The sequence below is a fragment of the Pezoporus wallicus genome, unplaced genomic scaffold (genome assembly GCF_028554395.1).
Source record: "Pezoporus wallicus isolate ANWC-B61680 ecotype Strahan unplaced genomic scaffold, APGP_CSIRO_Pwel_v1 contig_12044, whole genome shotgun sequence".
Lineage (NCBI taxonomy): Eukaryota > Metazoa > Chordata > Aves > Psittaciformes > Psittacidae > Pezoporus > Pezoporus wallicus.
The window spans coordinates 84,985-110,781 of NW_026642180.1; the positions used below are offsets into that span (position 1 = coordinate 84,985).

General features: G+C 46.2%; 1 protein-coding gene and 1 long non-coding RNA gene across 10 annotated transcripts in view; one reads left to right on the forward strand and one right to left on the reverse strand.

The window, feature by feature from the left end:
* Positions 1-13,923, reverse strand: part of TCF7 (transcription factor 7) — a 61,373-nt gene extending 47,450 nt beyond the window's left edge. For all 7 annotated transcript variants that reach the window (XM_057428184.1, XM_057428183.1, XM_057428190.1 and 4 more), the window contains exons 1-3: positions 13,723-13,923; positions 13,556-13,622; positions 13,098-13,204 (exon numbers count right to left, since the gene is read on the reverse strand). In XM_057428184.1, the coding sequence (XP_057284167.1) occupies positions 13,098-13,204; positions 13,556-13,622; positions 13,723-13,923 (375 nt within the window). The remainder of the gene's footprint in view (positions 1-13,097; positions 13,205-13,555; positions 13,623-13,722) is intronic.
* The window catches only part of LOC130609314 (uncharacterized), a 38,161-nt gene continuing 26,193 nt past the window's right edge, over positions 13,830-25,797 (forward strand). For 2 of the 3 annotated variants that reach the window (XR_008974759.1, XR_008974758.1), the window contains exons 1-4: positions 13,830-13,967; positions 16,829-16,971; positions 21,862-21,984; positions 24,292-24,369. This is a non-coding gene — a long non-coding RNA (uncharacterized LOC130609314). Of the gene's footprint in view, positions 13,968-16,828; positions 16,972-21,861; positions 21,985-24,291; positions 24,374-25,797 lie in introns of all 3 variants that reach the window. The other variant, XR_008974757.1, reaches the window with a different exon arrangement.

Below are 25,797 nucleotides of genomic sequence, written 5' to 3' on the forward strand. Positions count from 1 at the left end.
CAAATCTTCCCCTCCCATGGCAGTACTCCTAAACCTCCACACCATTCAGTTCACAAAGTTACCACCCTGTTTTCCCCTCGGGGGAGGGAAGGATTGCAGCTGCAGAGGGGGTTCTTCAAATAATATGAAGGCCAAAGATCTGTGGGAAAATCTGCTCTCAGACAAATAGCACTTGGGGGCATCTGCAGAGAGAACCAGCCCCTCTTTACTTCTGTCTGGGTCCCACGTCCTTCTGGCAGCAGAGTTTTTATGAACCAAGCTGCCATTAATCCCCTGCCAGTTCCTACACCCTACCATCCTCTGTGGGTAGACAGCACAGAGTGGGAGATAATGCTGCAGGGAAGTGGTATTTACTTCAGCTGGATTTTGTGGCTTCATGGGAGAGTTTCTACTTGGGGCAGTTATTTCTCACCCGCTCCTGCTGCAGGAAGGAGGGATTTGGTGTAGAATAGGACAACTTTTCTCAGCTCCTTTTCCAGTGTATTTTCACCCATTCTTGCCACTTTCCTCCCTGCAGCACTGAGCACAAGATCAACGGTGATGTGAGGTTATCATGCTGCAGTGATGCTGCTCAGATTAAAGAGACATCAGATAACTCTCATTACCTAACTGAAACTCACTGTTAGACCTTTATAGAGACATGGTAATGCCTAAGAAGCTGGAGGACTCTGCTGCCTGGCAGACACCCCAAGGCACCCCAGCTGTCCCTCCCCACTGCCCCTGTGACTGGGATGCAGAAAAGGCTGGGATGCAGAGAGAGATGCACAGGATGCCTGGGATGCAGAGATTCAGAGAGGGATGGGATGCAGAGAATTGCACAGGATGCCTGGGATGCAGAGCTGCACAGGGCATGAGGCTGAGCCCCAGCCACCATGAACACATGTGGTTTTGGCCTCTGCACGCTCACACCTGGAGCCTCCAGTAAGGAAAACTTTAGGCTTAGAAGTTGACACGGGCACAATTGATGGCTTTAATATCTCACAAAAGGATGCACTCCCAAAACAGCCTTCCCTACCCCATTGTGCCGAGTTTCCTCATGCTTCTGAAAGTTGGACTGAACTCATCTGACCGCCTCCTCTAATGCTTTCTGGTATAAACCTTTCTGCACCACATGCGACAACAGCATCTCCCTGGAAAAGATTCAGTTTGCTTCAGACTTTGCCTCAAGCCATTAACTGACAAACTGGCAGCTAACTACTGTTAACAAATGATTTCCTAGAGATTACTGTTTAAGTAAAAAAGGTTCCAAGATAAATAGACTCATTCTTCATGACAAGGAATTTGAATTATGCATCCAGGGGTTTGGTACATGTGTCCAAAAACTCTGCCGTGCAGTCCTGGAGGTTGTTCTCATCAGCATGTTACAAGTGGGTAAATAAGAAATGACATTTTGTCCTCGGATTAATAGCACTGATTTGTGCGGCATGTGTATTTGGACCATCCAAGGCTCATTCCCACCCAGCTAATGCCACTCTATGAAAATACCATTCAGACTGAGAAGGCAACTTGCTTTTAAAGAGAGAAAAGATGCCAATTGCCTTGAAGGCACTGTGGTCTTGGGACCACCTGCAACTTGCTAAAACATGATGAAACTGCAATTTGTTTAATATCTTAGAGTAAATGGTCTACAGGCAGCACAGCTTACTTTTTTTGGCTAGTCCTTCTCTGATCACCTCTGAAACATCCCCTCTCGCAGCAGCCTGGGTTGGATTTGATGGGGCTTTTATCCAGTATCAACGTGGCTTTCATAGAATCTCAGACTGGTCTGGGTTGGAAGGGACCTTAAAGCTCATCCAGTTCCAATCCCCTGCCATGGGCCTGGACACCTTCCACCAGACCAGGTTTCCCTGCAATGCTCTCCATACAGCGCTTACACATGAAATGATAAAGCTCCAAAATGCTCCTAAGGGAAACTGAGTCACGGCAAAACAAGCTCCTGCAGGATTGGGAGCAGGAGCTGGGATCAAACCGTGCTTCCTCCGCTGCAGCCCCACATGGCAGTTACAAGACTATCCGGTTCCTCTGCCGTAAAACCTGGTACCCTGCCTCACTTCTTACCTGATTTTGAGAACATCCTGTGTTAACACATAAACAAGCGGTGCTACTCATGTTTGTGTATTTGGCTGTTGACATGTGTCTGACAGGGCACCTGGAATTGCTCGGCTCCATATCAAACCAACTCCCTGGGGAGCAGACAGGAGAGAGGCAGCTCCCACCCACAGCAAACACCAACGCTCCCGCCCGGAGCCAGGCACATGGCACTGCTTTTAGAAGAGAATTTGGATGAAGAGTGATGCTTTTGGATACAGGAGCTGATCTTTCAGGCATTTATATGCAGATCCATGTACTAGATCAGTAGAAATACTGTAATTTTAAAACATTCTCTTTGGCCAAGTTTAAATCTATGCATGCAGTTATATGCTATTTCCAGTAAATGCCAATAACCAAGCAACTGGCACTGATACATGAGGTAATTTTCTGTCCTCAAGGGTAGAAATGAGGTTTTTTTCTACAATAACCCGTGTGCTCAAGTGCTGTCAGAAGTCCCAGCCAGCACACATTTGGTGTTTGTACCTGAATTCTGCTCCCAACAGGAAAATCAGAGTTCACCAGAACAGTAAAAAACTCACATTGCCAGATATATCCCTGGTTTCAGCTATCAAATCAACTACAAAAAACACAAAAGGGCTTAGGCACGATGTTAACTACAAGCCAGAAACATCAAAAGCTTTTTAGCTATTTCTAAACACCAGTATCTGTTATATTGTACAGAGCATGAATTCCAACATGAGCCAAAATGTCTAAGCACTTGGTTGGAAATCTATCCTTACATCACTGCTGACTGTGTGTAGAAATGAATGCACTTACTCTATGAGGTTTAGATAAAATCACTGCCCTGTCAAAGTGTTCCCATGTTCCCTGGTCCAGCTGTTTTTGAGAGTGCTATACTAGCCAACAGCAAACACACAGCTGTCAGGTCACTTTACAGCATTTGATCCTTCAGTCAGTAACATCCTGCAAGAATTCAACTGATCCATCTAAAAACTTGAAGCCTGTTTCCACTGGAAAAGGGACAGACCTGGACAAGGGACAAGAGCTGCCCCTAAGTTAAAACAATGCAGAGAACAGCTCTTAAGTCTTGCAGTAAATCACTCCGAGTTGCACTGCTTGAAGAGCTTGTGTCCTGCCCCGTTACAACCACAGCTCCATCTGATTTGAATGAAACTTCAGACTTCAGGATGTTCATGCCAGCTATTTAAGCAGCAATGTCATTTCTTCAGCACCCGATTACTGCATTCGCTACCGCCACAGATTTTGTTCCAATTCCAAAAGCAAACTTATTTTGAGGAAATAGACTGTTTCCAACTGGCTTTTGAGGGACCACACACTTAAAACCCTGGCCAGGCTTAAACCTTCAGCCATCCTTGTGTTTGAGGCTGTACAACTCCAGCATCCCCACTTCTACTTACAAAAGAAACATGCAAATGAGATCAGCACTGAAGATTCTAACATTCTTTACAGAAAACTATCCCTATAGTGATGATTTCAAACAAGTAACCAGCTAAACCCGAAACAACAGCAAGAAAATCAAACCTGAGGAGCTCTTCAAAAAGATCTCGAGCGATATCAGCTGGCAGGACTCTGTTGCCTATCCCAGAGCTACAGCGGTTTATCCCAGCCAAAGCCCAAAGCCAGGAGGCTGCATCCTTTCATACTGCCAAACAAAAGCCAAGTTCTGATCCCTGGGATGAGGAAGAACTTTTTTTGTTGGGGATACACTGCTGCATAATTACCGCAGATTTCATTTACTTTCTTTTGAATAGTACAGCAGCTCAAAGGCTAGGTAGATGTGGCAGCTCCTCACGCTACCTAAAGCTCTAGGTTTACATTTTGACAGTTATCCCTCCAAAATACAGGGATGTGTGTGTCTATTGAAGGAAAAGAAAGTATTTCCATCGATAGAAGACAGGGAAATACAACTGATGCTGTCAAACTGACAGCAAAGAAAAGAGTTTCATGTAAAATAAAACAAAATAAAACTGATTTACTCATTTTCTCAATAAAATCCAAGTTAGAAACATAGGGATAAGAGCGCACGGGAACACCCCTGAGCAAGGGACTATTCCTGGGACTAGAATGTGGAAAATTCCATAAAGCATGAATGTTGCTAAGAATATTCGAAAGTCAAAGCTTTCTGTGGGTGTGCATGCACAGGGATGTCAACACAACTATTTCATGATCACCGAAATTGCTACTAGCCTGCATCCTCTCCGAGTGGCTATTTTTAGGACCCGGCCTTTCATGTGGTATAATGATGTGGATTTTACAAGAGCATTTATAATGTGTTTCATATGGTGCAGAGTCCTGGAGAAATCACTTTATATCAGGGAAAGTAAAACAAAAAGGTTTGGGTGGCTTTGTTCCTTTAGTTTTTATCTTCTATTATTCTGCTTCGGATTTGGGGTTCATGCGCATATCTGAATTGTGACAGCACTTGGTATCCCAAAGGAAAGCTCAGCACAGAGAGATGCAATCCCCCAAAACCTCACCTGGATTTCTGACTCCACATATTCCTTTGGACAGTTGGATTTCAAAGCTGGCAATGCCCCACTCTAAGTTATAGCAGGAAGCCAGAGCTCAAAGGCCAAACCTCGACCTTGGCTATGCTGGTGTCAGGGGTTGTGCACTGCCTCCCACATTAGTTGCCCTTTCTTTTTTAGGGCAGAGTCACACAAAGCAAGGTCTGTGGATGATGGTGACTCCTCCTCGCTATCTCTGCTTCCACACCAGTAACTCCAGGCAGCAGCATGTAATGAGACCCAACTCATCAGCCTCTCCACACTAAGAACAACACTTTTGCCATGTGGTAGATCTTAGGATGGTTTATTTCCTAAACATGAAAGCAGTCTCCACAGTGCCATCTCCTCAGTGTCGGAATAAAAATTCCACATTCCCGAGCCTTCCTGAGCATCTTGCTGGGAATAGCATCCTCCCAGCCCTCTTTCCACAGTGTGTTTATCACTGCAATCCCCTCATGCTGAGTCAAGCAGACTTCTGTGATCTGTGGCTTTCACATTTTACTTTTGTGTTAAGTCCCATCAGAGGAGAGCCTCTGTTTACACTCGTGTCTGCTGTTCCTTGGAGCAAACCACAGCAGAGCACAAATTCAATATAGAGCAGACGAGCTGAATCACTTAAAAAAGGAGCTTTTTTGGTCAGTCCATGATTACTGCGTAGCTCTTCAAGGCAGACGTGTACTTTGTATATTATAGTTCCAGATTCTCAATGGAACAAAGGAGACACTGTTGAGACGTTTTTTTGCCTATCATTTAATCAAATGTAAAGTTGTTATAACCGGAGGGGAAAAGTGCTCCAGATTCTAGGATCCAGCTTTACTTTGGTTTCAAAAACTTACCACAGCATTGTTGAGTTTATTGTTTTCTTTAACAAAATACTAATTTTGGGACCCCATGAAACACAATGAACCAGATTCTTCTCCTTGCAGCTGAGCTGTCTTTAGCACAGAAGCGGTGGCCGGGAGAGGAGCAGTGGTTTAAAGCCACTTTGGTGACCTCTTGCCCAGCACCTCCAGCCAGCAGGATCCTTTGGGCGGGTACCATTAACTCTGCCATCTTTTGCCAACCCTCCTCATCCTCAGTGTTGTCCAACTGTCTCACTTTTTCCATGAAACCACTTCACAGAGGCACTGGTGGTGAAATAGTCCTTCATAACTTTGGGAATGGTCATAAAATAAAAAGACCTAAAGGCAAAAAATCAGAGAGATCCCAAGGGACAGAGCAGGGATAACTCACTCCATAAGGAGGTGAAGATGAGAGCTCTTTGTCCAAGATCACTGGGAGGTGACCAAGAAAAGGATCCTGCTGTAATCAAGAGACAGAAGCATAGGATGTTGCAATCACTTCCTTAAAGACATGAAGTAGGTGGGTTTGTGAGCCAGCAGCATGTGCTGAATGGGCTGTCCTGAGGTGAGAACGAAGACTTGATACTCACAGAGGGTTTGGCACACTTCGCAGGCTCCCAGAACAAATCCTCATCCACAGCATGGAACACTCACCCTGCCTGGGGGCTGGAGGGAGCTGTGCCCTCCTGGCCATACCACTGGACAAGCCAGCAGACAGAGCAGCCATTTGGGCTTTACTGATTCAGCTGGATTAAAACTGGAAACTCGGAAACGAACAGCTCTGCATCCTGTTACCAATCCTCTGAGTCACCCACCCTCCTACCAAACCTTTGTTTCATCCTCCAGACACACAGACTAATAAGCAAGTATCACGTTATAGAGAGATTTGGAAGAATAGCACATGAAAAGAGTCTGTGGGGAGGGGGGACTGACAGGTCCCAGCTTGGCACTACCTGGGATTTGATCAGGCTGAAGAGTTTCCCTGCTGCAATATCTCTGCAAAGAGCTCAGGAAGCAACTTGCACATCCTCTCCTATTTCTGTGCCCTCCACCCACCACTGGTAAATGATGAGGTAAGAGCATATATACATCAGGCTGGCAGAGATGCTGATGTAAGCCATCTCCCGGCACCCAGAGCAGTGAGCTGGAGCAGCAAAGGCATGGGAAACCAAGCAAGTGCACAGCAAAGGAGAGGTGTTACGTGACGGTGTGGACAGCCCAAAGCCTCGGAGAGGTGGGATGGAGATAAGGTCCTGCAGCGGCAATGACCTCTGCAAGAGGATGTCTGGCATCTAGTCCCTCTTCAAATCAATACAACAGCCAGGAGGAGACAATCCTTAAGGATTTCTTTAACTCACACATGGTGGAGGAGATTTTAGTAACTTAACGGTAGCACGTGCAAACCTGCCCTGTCTAGCACAGCCTCCTGTGAGCATACAAGAGGTCTTTACTTCACCTTCCCATGGTGAACTAGTGAGGGGCTCAAAGGCCAACTTGTATGAAACCACTCTGTGATTCTATGAACTGTGGATGTGACACTAATAGCAATCTGTAGATGTTTCCCCCAAACTGCTGAATTTTCTCAGCACTTCACTGTGCCCTACCAATAACCGTCATGCCTTGTACATGCAGACACACACAGTCTGGACCAGACTGCAATCTCAGGCGTGCAGTTTACACCACCCGTATCCTGAAAACCTGCTTCACTTGCAGATCATGCTACAGATAGAGAGGGATTCAGCCTGCGATTAGGATCTGGCCTTTCACAGATGATCTGCGAGAGCAGTCAAGAGAGTCATCTCCACGGAGTCTACCATGGCTGTTTAGTCACAGGAACACGTGTGGTTGCTTGAACGGGTACATTGGAACAGCAAACGCCCGCAAACTCCCTTCTCCTGGTTAAAGCACATGCCATGTGCTGCTCAACCCCATATCACTTTGTATTTCACAGTTACAACTTCAAACTTATTAACCATTAACATCGAGGAGCCTTGGGAGCTTGGGCTGATGTGAGGGTTTTGCTATTCTCTCCAAATTCTCAACCAGTTGAGCTAATAGCACCTCACAAACAGCAACAGCTGGAAGCTTGCAGGAACGGTGTTTGTACCATACACATCTCATAGCAACTCCCCACTGACAAAGCATCCCATGCCTGGGTAGCCACTTCCAGGGTAGACTGTGAAGGAATCCCAGTGGGAGAGCAGACATTGTTGAACTGTCCAAATCACATGCACACTCATTCACATGCACAGATGTACATAAAACTTGGGTTTTTGCTTCCCTGTGACATTTCTCCTCCTCTTTTTTGCCTTCCCAACCATTTTAAAAATAAGGTTCTATTAGACCACACACAGGCAGTGCTGTATCATGTCACTGCTTCTTAAGCAGAACTCTCTAATTTATTTCAAAGGGAAGTTCTGCTTCAAAATTGAGGGTGTGATATGAACTCAGAAATTAACACAAGAATTTTCCTTGGGGGGGAACCAAGGCTGAATCAGACATGCAATAAATGACCTCGGAAGCCCTGTGCCTTGGTACATCCACCTATCCCCCATCATGCTTTAATAGAAAAAAGTTATTTTCACCATTACCCTATTTCAAGTTAGGTAGAAGAGCTGGAATTAGTGGATTCACTCTGGTCGGGAGGGAACAAGTTACTAATCTGTGTGTCTGCCAGGACATCCATCAGCAGGCACCGCACTCCAAATGCTTTCTGCTGGGAATATAACAATCTATGGGGAAAGAGCACTGTCCCAGTGAGGTCCCATAGCACAAGCCCCATGCCAGCAAACCTGGCTAGGATGCTGCAGACACTGCTGGGAACGCGCAGACCTACCGGTGGCTTGCAGCTGCCCTCCCTCCATGCACCACATCTGGAGAGGGATGCAGCAGCCCTCTCACGCACAGCAACAAATCCCTATCACATGGCGGCTCCAGGGAGTTTTCCCACTGGTTTCAACAGGATCCGAACTCAACACAAGAAAAAGCACCACTAAACCATTGCCCTGACAGTGCAAGCTGGGACAGAAAGAAAGACCTCCGCACAGAAGCAGCTGAGCTGCAGATTTCCTTCCACCAACTGCTGCGGGGGCAACAGCCTCCTCCTGCAAAGGGATGGAGCAGCACCACGTCCCAGAGCTCAGCTGCTTCTGTTCAGCGAATGGCAGCATAAGGATTTCAGCTCCATGCTTTCTGACTTCACTTTAGACATGTGGGACCTGTGGCCACAGGCCAGCAGTAACTGCACTTTCATCTTGCCCTGCCCAAGGGGACATTTCAAACCCTCTGAGCAGGAACCAAGCTCAAGGAGCTTGCTGGACCACAGGGACCAGGCTCTGAACACTGGAACCTGCAGCCTCATTTGAGGACTTGAGATGTGCAGAGCTTGGGAAGGTACCACCACCCTTCTGCTCCTGCATCAGCTCTGGTTAGACAACTTCATAATTAAGAAAATGAGGTAGTGTCTGTTTTCCAAAGAAACTGAGGCTCTTGGATCTCTTTGCTCACACAGACAGTAAGTCCAATGCCTCAACTTTAAATACAGAACCTCTGAATTCTGCCTGCACACACCTCACACAACAGAGGTGCACAGAAGGTGTGAAGAGCTCCCTGGGGAGCTCTGCCATCGACTGGAGCGGGGAGAGCTTGTGCCCTACATACGGGGCAGCATGGCTCATTCCCCTCTTTTATAAACCTATTTACAAAAGGAACTTAAAGGAACTTATAAGTACTCCTTCTACCATTTAACTACCACATGGTACAAGATATAACAATGTTCAGAAAACCCCCTCGGGTCTAAACTCAATTATATAACTGTAGCAAGAAAAATATTTTAATCTGATCAAAGTGTTAACATGTTTGACCATGTCTGACCTCTAATGTTTGTAACCACCTAAAAGGCTGATGTTCTCACTAAGGATGTACCTTAATTTGATTTAAAGTCATTTGTACTATTTAAAAAAAGGATATAGTTTTATGATTTTTTATTTCAGTTAGAAAAACAGTTCCTCAGCTTGTCAGTATTCTTTGGAAGTTTCTTGCAGATTTTTAACTGGTAAATCCTATATATTTCACTCAAGGAAAAGCTGGACTTTGCAAGTCAGGAGAGCCAAAGCAGAGCCGCAACCAACCACATATGCAAGACCAGAGCGACGGGTGAGAAACGGTTCTCCTGGTTCTGAGGTTTCAGATGCATGCACAGGCTCCTTCCTCACTCCTAGCCCTCCCTTCCCTCTTTGATAGCTTCACTGCCAGGCCGGGCTACTTGTGCATGCTCAAACAGCATCCTTACAGCTGAATTACCCTAAATTCATGTTTGCCACCTGGAGCAAAGGTGGCCACTGAGCCCAATGCCTAGGATCTGCCCACTACAGGGTGGCTCCTGCCACATCCTGCTGGTCGCTGGAGACATCAACTGGGCTTGCCATTGCTGCTGCTGTTAGGTACCCAGACATGTCCAGTGCATCACTTCAGAGCAAGATCATAGAATCACAGGCTGGGACCTTAAAACTCATCTGACTCCAGCCCCCTGCCATGGGCAGGACACCTTCCACTAGAGCAGCTTGCTCCAAGTCCCTGTGTCCAGCCTGGCCTTGAGCACTGCCAGGGATGGGGCAGCCACAGCTTCTCTGGGCACCCTGTGCCAGCGCCTCAGCACCCTCACAGGGAAGAGCTTCTGCCTAAGAGCTCATCTCAGTCTTCCCTCGGGCAGATTAAAGCCATTCCCCTTGGCCTGTCCCTACAGGCCCTTGTCCAAAGCCCCTCTCCAGGTTTCCTGTAGCCCCTTTAGGCACTGGAGCTGCTCTAAGGTCTCCCCTTAAGGAGCCTTCTCTTCTCCAGCTGAACCACCCTAACTCAGCCTGGCTCCAGACCAGAGCTGCTCCAGCCCTTGCAGCATCTCCATGGCCTCCTCTGGACTCGCTCCAACAGCTCCATGTCCCTCTTGTATTGAGGGCCCCAGAGCTGGACACAGGACTGCAGGGGGGTGTCTCACAGCATGTAAATAACACAAGTGTGTTTTGGTAAAAAGAGGCAATTTTGGCTGGGGAGATGTGGGGAGCTCAGCAGGGTGCTGGAGAGAGCCGAGGAACAGTTAGCAGGCCATAGCCACCTCAGGGAAACAAAACAAAAGTGATGCTGCTGAGAAAATAAGAAAGAAAAAGAGGAAAGCAGCACACTGGTACCACTGGCAGCAACACACCCACACGGGCTGGCTCCAGCACCACTCACAGCGCCCAGCTGGGGTCTGGAGGGAGCCCACGGAACAGAACTGTGGTTTTACAGTGAGTCACAGAGTGGGGTTCAGCCCACAGGATCGGCGCTGGCTGCCCTTCATCTACAGCCATGTATTCTGTTTTTCAATCAGGTAAATGTAAAGCCCTGACAGTTTGCCAAAGTACTCCTGGGTTAATTCATTTAATTTTTAGTTTTGGAAGGTTCTGAACTTCATCCTGGCTGCAAACACCCGTTTCCAGGAAGCATCATTAACCAACATACAATCTCCACTATCGAGCGCACCCACAAGTGTGGTACATAATGCCATTCACTCACACAACCCTCCTCTCCGACTCTACTTTTGCTAAAGTGTTAATTAAACACACTTCTATGGATGGTGAAGTATCTGCAATCTTCGGTCACAGATCTGACCTCCTCAATTACTGGAAACAGCCACCAGATTATAGCCCACAATTCATCCAATATACACAGTAGCAATAAATCTATATGAAAGCAATACACAATTTACTATGATAACCTTTGCATAGTCAATATAAATACAAGACAAAATTGCCCAGCTATTCCAATACTGGAATAGCTATTATCCAATACTGGAATAGCTATTATACCAAGTCAAAAACCACAAGACCAGCCTTTATCTGAGGAAGAATCTTCCCATGTCTGTTAGGTTGTGAGTTAAAAGTCTGTTAAATCAAATCAGTTTCTTAAGGCACGCAACAAACCACCACAGGATCAGAACGGGCCTCAGTGAAGCTGGCTGGGACAGGAGATGATTCCCATGGCTCCCAAGGGGATGGAATCATTCCCTCTCTGCTACTTCATTTACCCCCTTTGAGCTCTGCACCATCTATTTACTCCTGCTCCGACACGAACTACTTGGGTTTTTATTACATTATCAAGAGGAAAAGCAATTCACAAGCTACAATCTCCTTTTAACCCTAATTGCTAATAAATAGACTATTGCACTTCGTGGCCCATCTAGTAAGGGTTTAAGATTAAAAGAAATGTTCCATTACAAGAAAGAGTTGCTGTGCTAATGTAACTCTGAACTTACCCAGATTCTATACTAGGGAGCAAACTAAATACGTTTAAATAAGACAAATTCAATAGACTTAAACATTTACCAGGAAGAGAGCAGCTTAACATTTTAGGAGGGTGAGGGGGATAGCTGGTACCTGGATGAAGGGACACAAAGGTGGGAAGCAACAGGAGAAATGCTCATTTGGATTACAACAATGTACACTGGCCCTGTCTTGCAAACGCATCTTTCCTGGCTGCAAACCCAAGGAAGACTCCAAAATTAAGGGACAGATCCTCAAAACTGACTTCAGCAAAGTTCCAGCAGTCTGCAGGCAGGGGAATCTGTGCCCCCAAGAAAGGCTGTGCTGGGGCTGGGGCAGGCTCATGGAAGGACCCATCTCCTGTGACCCAGGCCAGCAGTGTCAGCCCGCAGGGCACAGCAGCGATTCCCACAAATAATATTTCATCTCACTCTTGAGTTTCACACATCACAATCCATCACTTTTTCATAGTGCCAGTTTAACGCTCTACCCCTCCAACCAACAAATGACTGAAGTTAAGCACAATGTTATGTATTCTTTTCCAACCTTATCCCTTTAAAAGTGAAAAACTAAACCCGAAATAAACCAGCTGATGTTCTGTTCTCATTTACTGACTACAAACAGAATCATGTCTGAAATGAATGCAGCAATGCCGGCTCCTCAGGAGCAACACAAGCACCAACTGACTGCGGCAACGTCGTGACATGATTTTCTGGAGTTCTGCTAGAGATGGCGATGGGAAAAGACAGCTTTTGCAGAGAAGCCTTTAGTTCAATTATTCAGACAGCAAAACTTGTAAGCATGAGAATACAGAGTTACTAAAGCTGATTTGACCCAAGAGGGAAAAAACTTCATAGAAAGAAGACAGTCCTTCAGCAGCATGAAGCCTTTTCCTAAATACCTCTATTGCCATTTTAGAAGCACAAGATCCACTCTCTGGACCATCATCCACAACAGAGCCCGAACTAAAGCAGGCCAAACCCTGGCAATCTCACAAGCAGATACATCAAACTGAAGTCGAGCTGCGGGACATATCCCTGAACACAAACACCAGAAGCTGTTCTCCTCCAAAGTCAGTGACCCAGAAAAAGGAAGGGGCATTCTTACATCATTTTTTGGTTTGATTGTAAAGGCAAACCTAGAGGATGGGGAGACTGGAAAAGAAGCGCCTCCAGCAAGTTCGGAGTGAGGCAGGCGCTTGCTGCCAAGCATCTCTCCCCCCTTCCCATTCTTTCTCCCATTTAGACAGAGCAGTGCTCAGGCATTTTAGGAGGCAGGCTGCAATATGTCAGGCAAAAAAGCCTGCACGATACCTGCAACACACTGCAGCAGGGCGAGAGAGGCCACGGAACTTCTCCATAAGGAGAGGATGAACTCACCAGTGGCGACATGGATCCATTTGGCAGATACGGATCTGAGAGCATGAGGAAGGGGTAGCCAGAGTACGCAGATCCTTTATACATCCCTGGGTCCTGATGCTTCATACCTGTTAAAATTAAAGTTCCCCATCAAAACTCACTTTATGACAGGTGATTCCTCTGCATGTCGGGGCCCATCATAAAGGTTACAGTGCGGTTTTGGGGAGTCTTTTTGCTCTGTATCCTTTAGAAAGGGTGTTTGGAGGTGTGCTGGGTCCCACAGGGGGGCATTGGGAGGCCTCACTGCTGACAGGAGCAGCATTCCCATGAGGGCCATGGCGGCCAGGCCGGCATCTCTCACTCCGGGGTGGTGAGGTCGGGGACCCGGGGGAGTTCACCCACCGTGGGGACAGCGAGCACTCGGACGTGGGACACACACACACACACACACATAGAGAAGGGGGATCGCTGCGACTAACCATCATCCATGTGGTCGGGCAGCTTCTCCTGGTAAGCCCTCTGCGGATCCTGCACCCTCCGGACGGCCTGCACAGGGAGAGACACGGACGGGCATTGCGGAGCGGCGGGCAAAGGGGCGCGGGGCGGGAAGGGCGGGAGCGTGAGGCGGAGGGGGGGGGCAGTTTACCTCAGGGTCCGCGGCTGCGGCGGCGGCCGGGCTGCCGGTCCCCTCGGACTCGTTCACCAGCGAGGACTTGAGGTCGGCCAAGTCGCGCTCCGTGAAGGCGTTCTCGGGGATCTTCTCCTCCTGCTCGCCCTCGTCCTTGAAGGCCAACATCTCGTCCGTGGCCCCCAGGTCGTCCCCGCCGCCGCTGCCCAGCTGCGGCATTTTCCTCCCGCCGCTCCCTCACGGGCCGCGCAGTAACTTTCCCGGTGAGTATTGTTCTCCGGCGCCCGATCGAGCCCTTCGCAATTACGAGGTGTTTTTTTTTCCCCCTGCTCCCTCAATCTCTTTTTTTTTTTCAATCTTCAAAGAATAAAAAAATCGCTCTTTTCAATTTTTTTCTTTATAAAGTTTTTTTTTTCCTCCTTTCCAACTTTTAAACTTTTTTTTTCCCTTTAATTCCCCCCTTCCAAATTCCCTTTCAAAGCCTTTCTTTAAAAAAATAAGATAATATTATGATTGCTTTTCCTTCTTAAAGCTTCCCCCCCTCCTTCCTTTCCCTCCCTTCCCCGGCGGCCCGCGGGGGCTCGGCAGGCTGCGGGCGGGCGTCGTGGGATGCCGGGCTGGGCTGGACCGGACCGCCCCCCCCCCTTCTCCGTGCCGCCGCCGGCCCCCCCCGCCGCCGGCCCGGCCCCTCCGAGCCCCGGAAAGTTGCCCTGTGAGCAGCGGGCGCCGGCGGCACCGGAGGCACGGAGCGGCCGGTGGCTGTGTGCGAGCGCGGCGGCGCGGCGGGCGAGGGCTGCCGGCATCAAAGCGGCCGCCGGGTGATTGGCAGCGGCGGGGAGGGGCCGGGGGCGGGCACACACACACAGACACACACAGACAGACACACACACACACACAGACAGACACACAGACACACACATGAACACACACATGAACACACACGTGCACACACGGTCCTGGAGTGCTCGTCTTAAAGGGACCGACAGCCCTGCCCAACGGGGTGAGCCCCCTCCGGCACTGATCCGAGGGGGGATGTGTGTGATCGGGCCCCATGGTGGCCTGAAATGGGGGTTCTCTGCAGCCCCCCCCGGGTGTGGGCACATGCCTGTATGCACAATCAGCTCACACACCTGTGCTCACATGTGTACACGCACATACCTGCACGCACATGTGTGCGTACACATCTGTGCGAACACATCTGCGCACACACCTGTGGCCACACGTGCCTGCTTCCACATCTGTGCACACACTCATGAGCACCCCTCCTCCCCCATCTGCACCTATGTATGTATTTGCACACACACAACTGCATGCATGTGCGCATCTTCAGCGTGTCCATGCACATGGTCTGTAATATGCATCAGCATACATCTGCATTGGTGTGGCCCCACATAGTCTCTACAGGTGTCTGTGTGTCCATCTGCACACGCATCTGTACACACAGATCAGTGCACATCTGGCACATACAAGCAGTGAGCTACACACACCAGTGGGATCCAAACATAGCCCTGAATGCATCATTGTTCTGATGAGCACACACCTGCACACAGCAGCATGCAGCAGCACATCTGCACACACAAACACATCTGCATGCTCACATTTGCCCATGAATCTATAACCAGATGGGCAGCACTAAAACAACTAAACACAGAGGACAGAGATCTGTACATGGAGCTGCAGATACATGTCAGTACATGTATGCGTGCACACACAGACACACATCAACACACGTGTGTGCACACACTGAGACACATCAGGATATGTGTGTTTGCACGCATCACCATGTATATGCATGCACACACACAGACACACATCAACTCATAATATGTGTGCACACAGACACGTAACAGCATATATGCATGTACACAGACACATCAGGACGTGTATGAGTGCAAAGACACACATTAACACGCATGCACAAACAGGCATACATCAGGACGCTTGTGTGTGCACACAGACACACATCAACACGTATCACACTGGAACACTTTGGGATGTTAAAGAGTGCACACATGGGCACACATCAACCCACACGTGCACACATAGATATACATCAACACATACATGTGTGCACACATCGAGACACATCAGGTCATGTAAGTGTGCACACAGGTCAACACGTGTGTGCACAGAGGCAGACATCAGGACATGCATGTGTGCACAGACAGACACATCACATACATGTGTACACACACACGTGTGCACACAAGGGCGGTATGTTGCTGGCCGTGGGTGCTCACAGCACATGTGGGTGCCTATGTCCACAGAGAGTGGCCACAGCTCACACCAGGCCCGGGGTGATGCCACCATCCCTCATTCTGGCCCCTTCCCAGCACAGACATGATGTTGAACTGCCAAAAATGATGAGTTTTCCTGAGTGGCCCCGCGGGTCAGGAAACACAAATTACCCTCCTCACAGCCCGCTCCGAGGACACGAGACACTTCTGTGTCGGCGTCGGAGGGATTTTCAAGCAGTTCCCATGGAAAAGGAAACTCCCCATCTCTTGTGATCACATACGACAGGTCCTGTGCATGTCTCCGGTAGCTTAAAACAACACCCCGATATTTATTTTCCTTAATTAAGATTGCATAAGATAGCCCTGGGTCCTGGAGACTGCTGCACAGACTGTAATGACGCCATGTAAATTGGGTTTTATGACCCAATATACTCCATATTGTCACATTCAGCCCTTGAATAGGAAGCTAAGAATCTTGGTCCCTATTTTTCTTGTTAATTAGGGTATTATTACTGGGGATATAATCTCATTACTTTTTGGGGAGGAGAAGAAGAGTTGGAGCCACTTTGAAAAGTCCTGAATGTATTTAAATGAAGCAAAATCCGTCTTTCTGCTAATTGCTGATTTTGCATCACACAGAATTCTCGGTCTGATTCGGGGGCCGGGTTTACGCTGTGCGAAGAGAGAGGGAAAAGATGCTCTTTGCTTTTTTCCTGCTCGGCTCTCCCATCCAGATGAGTGAGGGCTGCCCCATAGGAAACTCCGTCTGCAAATTTCCATTCTTTTAAACATCACAAAAATCAAATAAGCTGCAGCCACTTTGAGTAATAATCATTTGAATGAAATATTTGCTACTTTAAGATTTTTTTCCCTCTCTCTTCTTTCAGATGATCCTCTTGTTTTGCATGTGAAAAAAATCGTCTGAGATTTACAGCCCTCCCAAATGGAGATAAAGCCTTGGCAATGAGTTGGAAACCTGTTGTAATCTGTGATCCAGGAAACAAAGAGCCTCATTAATGCAGAGACTTTGGTGAGCCTTTGATGTTAGCTAGCATAGCATTCACTCTCAGTTCCATTTGCATTTAAACATTCATAAAAACATCATCTCTGCTTCCTTTGCCTTAAGCAATTTAGGAGTAAAGTATAGCTTCTATTTAAAGAAACCCACTGTGGTGAGGCTTAGAATACAAATATCACATAATCTTCAAGCAGAGCAAATATTTTATCTTACATTTCTGGTGGGCACATTTAATAATACTAGATTTAAGACCCAAAATAAAAGATCCATCTTATTTTCATTAACCTTACACCACATATTCGAGTGAAAAGGGAAAAAGGGGCCCTGTTAATTCTAAATATACTACATACCAATTTGTGCAAGTAAGAGAATCCAAAGGATTTTACATTATTCACAAGAGCTGAGTTGTGGCGATGTGGATGCCTGTAGCAAGGTGCCTAAATCTGTCTTGAGGCACACAACAGTGGGAATCTTGAACAAGGTTCAGGGTTTATATATACGTGTGTATATATATATATATATATATATAGTTTTCTGAACTGCAGAATCTTCATCCTGGCTTTAGAATGGAGTAAAAATAGATTTCTAAAGTATTTTTAACAAATAAGTATAAAAGTAAAATACTAAAAAACCTGGAGTAAGCCTAATGTGGAGGTTTTCTAACAAGAGAAGACACTGTTACAGACACATACTGAGGGAATGGCAGCATGGGGAGAATTGGGGGCATCACTCAGAAAACAAAGGCCTATTTATCTTACTACATTCAGAAGTGTTATTCACCGGCCCACCTATGAGCAGTGACACAGTGCTGAAGCTACTGGAATCAGCTTGACTTGATGTATGGAAGTACGCCACTTGGGTTGTCCACATTCACTGTACCATTAAAACGAGAGGGATCAGAAACTGAACCCCTGTTGCATCGGGAGCTCTTTATGTTATCCCTCTTAGGAGCAAAAGAGAAGGAAATCTTGCTGCGTGGCGTGGCGAGTCGGTGCAGCCAGGCTGATGTTTTAAGCATTATAAGCAAGTTTCCTATATGATGAATATCCAAAATTAAAAACTGAAATGGAAAACACTTAAAACCAACTTTACCTTGGATAAAATATTTCTGGAGCTGGATCAAAGTAAAAGCAAGAGCCTGGCTTACTTGTCAGATCATATCTGCACTGAACTTCAAGGTTTGATTTGTATTATTTACATGGAAAAGGTCCCAAGAAACCAATTTGGCACCGAGTATCTTCATTACGTTTTTTCGCTTGTATGGGTGATTAAATCAATCCCGGGTTCCTGGTTTAATTTTTTTGGAGAGGTGCAGCCATGTGTGAATTGAGGCACTTTTCTGATGTCATCTTTGTGCTTCAGACATATTTTTTTCCCCCTCCTTTTTTTTTTGGAAAGGAGACTTTCAAAGCAGCCTGTTTGTTCCACTGTTGGAGTTTCTAACTGGCCTTCCAGTAACTGCTCAGAATTAAAGGTGTGCAATGACTTTTTAGAACATTTTAACCGTAGCACCTGCAGATAACAGTAAACCAGATTAAATTATAACCAAGTCTGCCTGTCAATCCCTCTGTTCCTCATCCTGCATTTATCAGCCTGTTCTCTGAGGGCTGTGTGTGAAACTCAGCACATGCATTTCTGTACCGCGCTACGCACAGCGGTGTTATGTGGCCTCATGGTACACGTATTGAGTGAAGCCTCTCCTTTAAAGTCAATGTAAATATTGCCACTGACTTCTAGGTTAAAGTTTCCTCTTCTGTTCTTTAAAAGGCGCTTCAGAGTGAGCACTTGGATTTAGTTAATTCATGTTTTTTCTTCCTCATTTTTTTATCAATTTAATAGAATCTCTTTGGAATAGCTCCCATTTTACTCTCTTTGGACACGTTTTATCCTCTCATACAAGTTCATTTAACGTAAGGGACACATCTGCCCCTGGAAGGTTGAACATCCTACATCTGCCTTCCTATTTCACTGTGTTTGCAGCAAATATGTTTCCTTGATGTGCATACACAAACCAAAGTATGCTTTAGTTTAAAACCAGAGTTATTTTTGTAGCCAATTAATCAATTCTCTACTAACAGAGGCACCTTCTAAATATTTACCCTTCTTTTGGAGAAGAACATTTGCAGATCATCCCAGAGGATGGTTTGATTGATAGATAGGCAGTACAAATGTTTCAGATGAGATGGAAGAAAACTCCTGTGTGGGGTTCCAGCTGGGAGCAGGAGCTCCTGAAGGATAGGCTGGTACCAGCTGAACTAAACCTGGCAAGTGACCAGAGTAAATCAGGCCACTGAAAGCTCTGTTTTGCCCAAAGGGGTTTACACTGGTGTAATTACCTCAGCATAGTCATAGAAGGAACATTTCCTTAGTCTAGACAAGCTCTAATAGGTAAAATAGATCTATCGTTTGCAACTGAAACATCTCGACCCAGCTAAGGCAAGGGCAAAACCTTGCATTCTTCTTCCCACTCTGCCTTTCCTTCCCTCACCTGCGCCTGGGCACAAGCAGGATTTTGTGTTGGTTTGGAGCATCCTCCAGCTTTGTTGGTCTGTGACAGCAAAAAGGCTCCAGCAGCTGCTCAGCCGTTTCCCTACTTGATTCACTCTGCCCGTCTTAATCTCACATGATTTTCAGTGTTTCTTTGGCTCTCTGCATTGATTTAAACGTACTTAAAGGATTCACTAGCAGCTGCCAAAAGATAGCTTTTAGAATATGAACAGAAAATCGACTCCCTGACATTGCAATATTTAGCTTGTTTTCTACTGTCTACATGCTTTTCTGGAAATGTTTCCAGCTGTTGGGACTTTTTTCCCCTTGGGAGGCAAGTAGTGAAGGCACAGCAGCCTGCTGATGGGAGCCAGCATCCTGCTTTCTCCAGGAAAAGAGGATAATCTCTCTCCAAAGACTTCATCAGATGTCAAAAGCCATAGTGTGAAATCCATTTTGGAGACGTGATCTTTGGATAACTCCCTGCACATACAGCACAACATAGCACAAGCTGTTGTCAAATACCCCAGTGCAGATTTTAGGTCTTGCTTTGTCTAGAAGATCCCCTCTGTTTCCGTTTTGCCAGGCTGTAAGACTGTCTCTGCAGGCAATTTCCACTTAACATGTCTTTTCTTTGTTCCTGATGCAAACAACACTTCAGATTATTAAAGGACTTTAAAAGACTCATCTATTTTTCACTCGATGTGTTTCATTCACCTCTTGCTATTGGATCTGGACCAAGCAACTGGCATTGTGTTTAATATTTCTTACTCCTTTCCCTGTCAGGTTCTCAGGCGCTTGCCCAGTGCTGAAAGATCTGAGTTTCCAACAGGAAGGAGCATGTTTATTTGTTTACAAAAACACTTTTCCAGGGCTGCATCCTGTGGTCATACAACCATCCAAGTAGTCCCTGCTCCGATGAGTCATGCCTCTAAATTAAAAGGACCCATGAAGATGGATTTGCAGAATCACTCATTGCTTCCACAACTGTTTTTCCATCAATCATAGGAAAAGTACGTTGATTTTTGTGTCCATAAAAGCTTATTTTTACCAAACCAAACGACTAGGTTCCTTTTTTCTCTGGCAGTGTCCTCTGCATTTTAACCAGATCCTTACAAGCCAACAGAAGCAGCCCCTTGCAGTGCATTTGGTACAATTCACATGGAGTACACTTTGTCCTGGGATTCCTGTTTGTACACTGCATGGAACAAAGTACAGGAGAAATCCAAATATTGTTCTTTTAGCCGAGGCTCTGCTCAGACATGTTATCCAGGCCACGCTGAGCCTGGTTAAGAGGTTATTATCTAGACCCAGCCTCCAACTGCATCTTCCCTTCTTGCACATCTCCCACCAAAGCTGACTGTACTCCATCAGATGGGGCAGTGTAATTTCACACATAGTCAGTCCCCAGCCTACTTCTGTCCAAATGAGCGCCTGTCTAAAAGACAGTTAAAAAGGGCACTAAAAGAATTATTTCAAGAAACCTGAGTTAGACAGAACTGAATGAGGATCACTGCTGGAAACAGGGCTGGATGGCAGCAGTGCACTGCTGAACTGACAGCAGACGTTGAAACTGGGTGTAGTTGTGACTGGGGACATCTGACTGGAGAACTGCTCTCTGGATGCTCAAGAGGGCAATGAAAGGAAAGAGACCCACACAAGAGGCTACTTCATCGAGAGGTACCTGTGGGGACTGGTGCTGCTGGTGAAGAGTGAAAAGGGCTTACGATTATTATGACAGCCTTGGCTGCAGCTCTTTCTGTGATCCCCACATTAGCACATCAAACTTGTGCAGAACAGAGCTGGAGGCTTTGGCAGTCTCCTGCCTTACATGAACATGCCTCTGAGTCCCACGGCAGGAAGCCCTCCCTGAGTCTCTGCAGGCTGATCACCTTCCCAGTGCTAAAGCTATGCAGAAAGAAAGGGGGAAAGAAATGCAAGCAGCTGGTAGGAAGTGAGACTCAAAGGAAATTGTCAGGGTAGTGGTGGGATGGGGTGGCCAGATCAGAAGCCAAAGGAAAATGATTCCAATGTCTAAAAGCCATCCATATCATGTGGGGCGTATTGATCGCTTCTGATACACTCAGCACCGCTCCAGACCCACACCAAAATGTGTCTTTCTCTGTGTTTATTAGGGCTTTTTGTCTGCATGATTTTTAGTTTATGAGTGTTGTCTGCTGTGAGAAAGAAGAAAAATAATTGAAGAGCTGAGAGGGGGAATGAAGCAGAGAAAAGAACATGGGACTGGAGGGGCCAGAACACTGAATTTATAAGTGTTCACACCAAAATTATTGACAGGAAAAGGAGGAAGGAACTGAACATATTTACAAATCTGAATTCAGTGTGCAGAGCTGTCTGCTAATGAATGCAGAACACTTCAGCTACCACTCATATACATTTTTATTTATTTTGCAGATGTTACTTCTTTCCCATCCTAACTGATGGCTTTCTGGAGACACTGACAACAAGCCAGGGTGAGCCTGTCAGCATCGTACTTCTCTGTGCTTCAGACTGGAAATAAAAGGAAAGTGAGGAAAGGTAAAGGCTGAAGGGAGGCTTGTATTCCTGCATCGGGTATGCCACCCCCTTTTCCTTGACATTTCCCTCTTGTCAGCAGTTTCATCACCTCCCCTGTTTCACGTGGATGTGGGGGACCTTGTGCAAAGTACAGCACAGTCGTTCCTTCCTACTTCTCTGCACTTCAAAAGTGTCTATAAAGAAACCAGATTAAAGCAGCATTAAGAGCTGTGCTACAAATCCTACCATATTAAGCAAGACAATCCAGATAGTTGTTTTGGGCTAGCTGAACAGAAGGGGTGCCTTTGAGTTGAACTACATGTTTCAACAGTATGTTGTTCTGAAAAGTGTTGTATATGTGCCGACATCCGCTGTTGGCATGTGTACAGACTGAAGCTTGCCAGCTCCTCCTAATCTGGAAAGAGGAGACATGCAGTGTTAAATACATGTGTCATCACTAATCATTCCCCCGCCCCCCCCCCCCCTTCCCAATTTTATCATTTGGTTGTGCAATATATTTGAACCAAGTCAGCCCATTTAGTTTAGATGAACTTAGGCCAAATAACTGTACTGGAGCTGACTTCAGAGGCTTGAGAGGAGTTGTTGGAGTAGCTCTTCCATAAAGTAAATGCGAACACTCTGCTATGCTCCTTATTCTGCCCCTTAGACAAAGGCCTTTTGGTAGGGCTGCAGTTGGAGGGAGGGAGGGAGGGAGGGAGGGAGGGAGGGAGAGCCCCTAAGAAAACAAACAAACTCTGGAGCTCATTGCATCATATGACTCTTGACTTCCACCGTGTTAAATCTTATAGGCAAAACAGGGCCAGGCCTAAGTAGAGCTTACAAAGGGGACTCCAAGGAAACCCATGCTGCAAGGGATGGTTTTGGTGACTCAGTAGGTGACATGGATTCTTCTGAGTCAGAACTGAACCAGTGTTCCCGCATGACGTTAGCGCACCCAAACTTGAGATGTTTCTTAGACTGACAGCCTGACTGCTCATGCCAATAAGAGTCCTGGGATACTTTTGCACTTGTACAGATGGTGATTCCAATCTCCTGGTCAAAGTCCAGCTGTATTAATTGTGTTTTCCCTCAGTAACTGCTTTGTATGGTGTCAATTATTGGGCCCTTTAAGGCTGTGACCATGGTCTGTAGCACAGCCCTGGAAAAGGACTGCAGCTGGGTGTGCTGCACCTTTGACTGGTTAATTGGAAGCTGACACCTGGGTATTTAAGCAGGGGGCAGAGGGGTGCTTCTTTCTTTCCTGATGATAGCTACAGCACTAGTGGTATGTGAGCTTGCTCATTTAAAGCAAGCTTGTGGATGACCATGGGGCCGTAGGCTCACCTCTGGGGTGCTGGGTTGACTTGTGTGGCTCTGCACTCTACCACCAGCGCTCTGCTCATCATAAAGGTATACTCAGGGGTTGCCCACAGCTTGCTTCTGTTTTTCTGAAGTGGCTTTGGTGTTCCTTATCCTGCCCAACCAGTGGGCTATAACAGAAGCCTTGAATACAATCTGCAGTTGGTGGATTCTGGTCCAGACTTCAGCTCTTGAGACCCTTAGTTTTGGACTGATGCATATGGGAATTTGTGTCTTTAATTCTGTGGCCAGTCTGTTAGTTGTCCGCTTGTGATGTGTATGGGTCCAGGAATGATGCAGTAGTAGCAGATGAGGTGTTTCTAAAGGCTGTAGAGATGTGGAAGGTGTGTGGTTGCAAGAGGCAGCTTGGTAACAGACAGAAGTTGCTAAAAGTCTTGGTGACTAGAGAAGAAAGCACAGAAGCAGAGACTTGAGAAGGGCAAGAAGAAAAAGTACATAAAAATATGATCAACCATTTTAATGGCTAAACATGAATTATATTATGAGATGCTTTCATCTCAGTATAGGTTGGCATTCCCTGGCTTTTTATATTTGTATATAAATATTTTTCTTGAAGTAAAGTCAGCCTAATTGGAAGTAAGAGCTAGTCTATGTCATTTATTTTAATACTCTAATATATTTCCCCTAGTTAATCATTGCTATTTCTAAATATAAATTTCCTTTCCTTTTCTTTCAAGTCACTTAAAATGAAAGGGCCTGCTTTACTCTTTGACCTTCTCTAACAAGCAGACCCTTGAAATGCAGCATTTCCAGAAAGCAGGCTGCAGGAACAACAGATGGATTTAGTAAATTACAGCCTGCAGATGAATTGTATGAGGAGTCAGTTTGGGATGGAGGCTTAAAATACATAGAAATTTTCTATGCTGTAGCTTGTTTCTTGCTGTCAAACAGTGCCTGGTAAATGCAGAGCTTGTGTGATGCTTGCTTTCTGTACTGATTGATTTGTAGAAGCCGTTCCATCCCAAATTACGGGCTCTTTGGGTGCCAGCCTGCAATCCTGCTCAGCCAGGAGACTCTGTCCTCTAGGTATGTTTCAGTACTTTGCATTTCTTTTATTTGCTGAAGCTGTTCTGACAGACTGCTTACACTAATCAGCAGATCCTGGAACCTGTTTGTGGCTTCCCAGGGGTTTCATAGACAAATTAGTGCATGTGTATTTGCAGGACAGGTGACTTGTAAATGATAAAAAACTAGTTTATAATCAAAGTGCCTTTCTTGTAACAATGGTCTCAAGCATTTTCTTATCATCCAGTGTGCTAATCCTTTTCAGGATTAACAGATTGTTTTTCAACAGCATGGTCTTGGTTTTGCAGTCCTTGCTGACATAACTGAATTTTACTGTGGTCATGAGGTGTAACTGTGTGTGCAGGGACTGCAGGAATGGATCGTCTCCTCAATGTGATTTAGCTGTTGCTCTGAGGTTTGAAGCTCCATAATGTATTTGATACAGAGTGGCTGCACTAAGTTGTCATTGTGATCAAACACAAAGTGTCTGTGGGGAAGAATAAATTATTTGCATGGGTGTGATGAATGCTTGAAGGGAATTTGATAAGTTGCATGTGGAGCACTGGGAAAATTCCTGCAAATGATCCACGTTGTTCTTTGCGGTGTCAGAAACTTAACATTGAAAGGAGATCATCACTGTCTCTGGTTACTGCATAGTGTTATTAAAGCTCTTCTGAAATCTAAGATAGCATAGTAATCAATACAAGATCAGGTAGGCTCAGGAGTTTTTACATAAATAAGGATTTATTTCTAATCTTATATTCATAACATGGTCAACATATTTTAGAGCAATCTCCTGTGCTGTGTGTGAATTCACACTCCTTGAAGTCTCTTGCATTTAAATCAGTTGTGTTACAACCTCAGTGAATCTCTGCATTGGGGTTTTGCATGGAGCCAGTGTTGTTCAGTATGGAACTTCTAGGAATTGTCTGCTTCAGCTAAAGTAGGATTCTGTTTTATGAGGAAAAGATAGTCCTAATGAGGATGGTAATAACTACAGTCTTGTTAACACTTGGGAAACTTGTGCAAATATTCTTAGTGCTTCTTTCTGCCTGCCCTCTGAGGTCAGGCTGCAGTTTGTTACTGTTCACTGCCCCAGCCCCTGGACCAGCTATGGACCTCTCGGCATGCAGCTCTGCTCCCATCCCCAGGCATGCCCTGGCTTCCTCACAAAGAAAACTAGTGCACGTGGGGGATGGCTGTGCATACAGATCTGCTGGAACAGACAGTGTGGGGCGAGGGTGTGTACCTTGGGACAAGGATTGCAGGGAGCATCTGCCCAGCAATGTAGATACTGCCTCTGGGGAGCCTTCCTTGAGAAGTGTCTGGCATTGTAAATGCTCTACTTGCTGAGCAGGTCTCAGTGATGCAGTGCTCAATGTGCTGGTAGCATCCAGTGGCCAGGCTACACATGCCATATTTGCACTTGATAATGGTGTTAGAAGACTG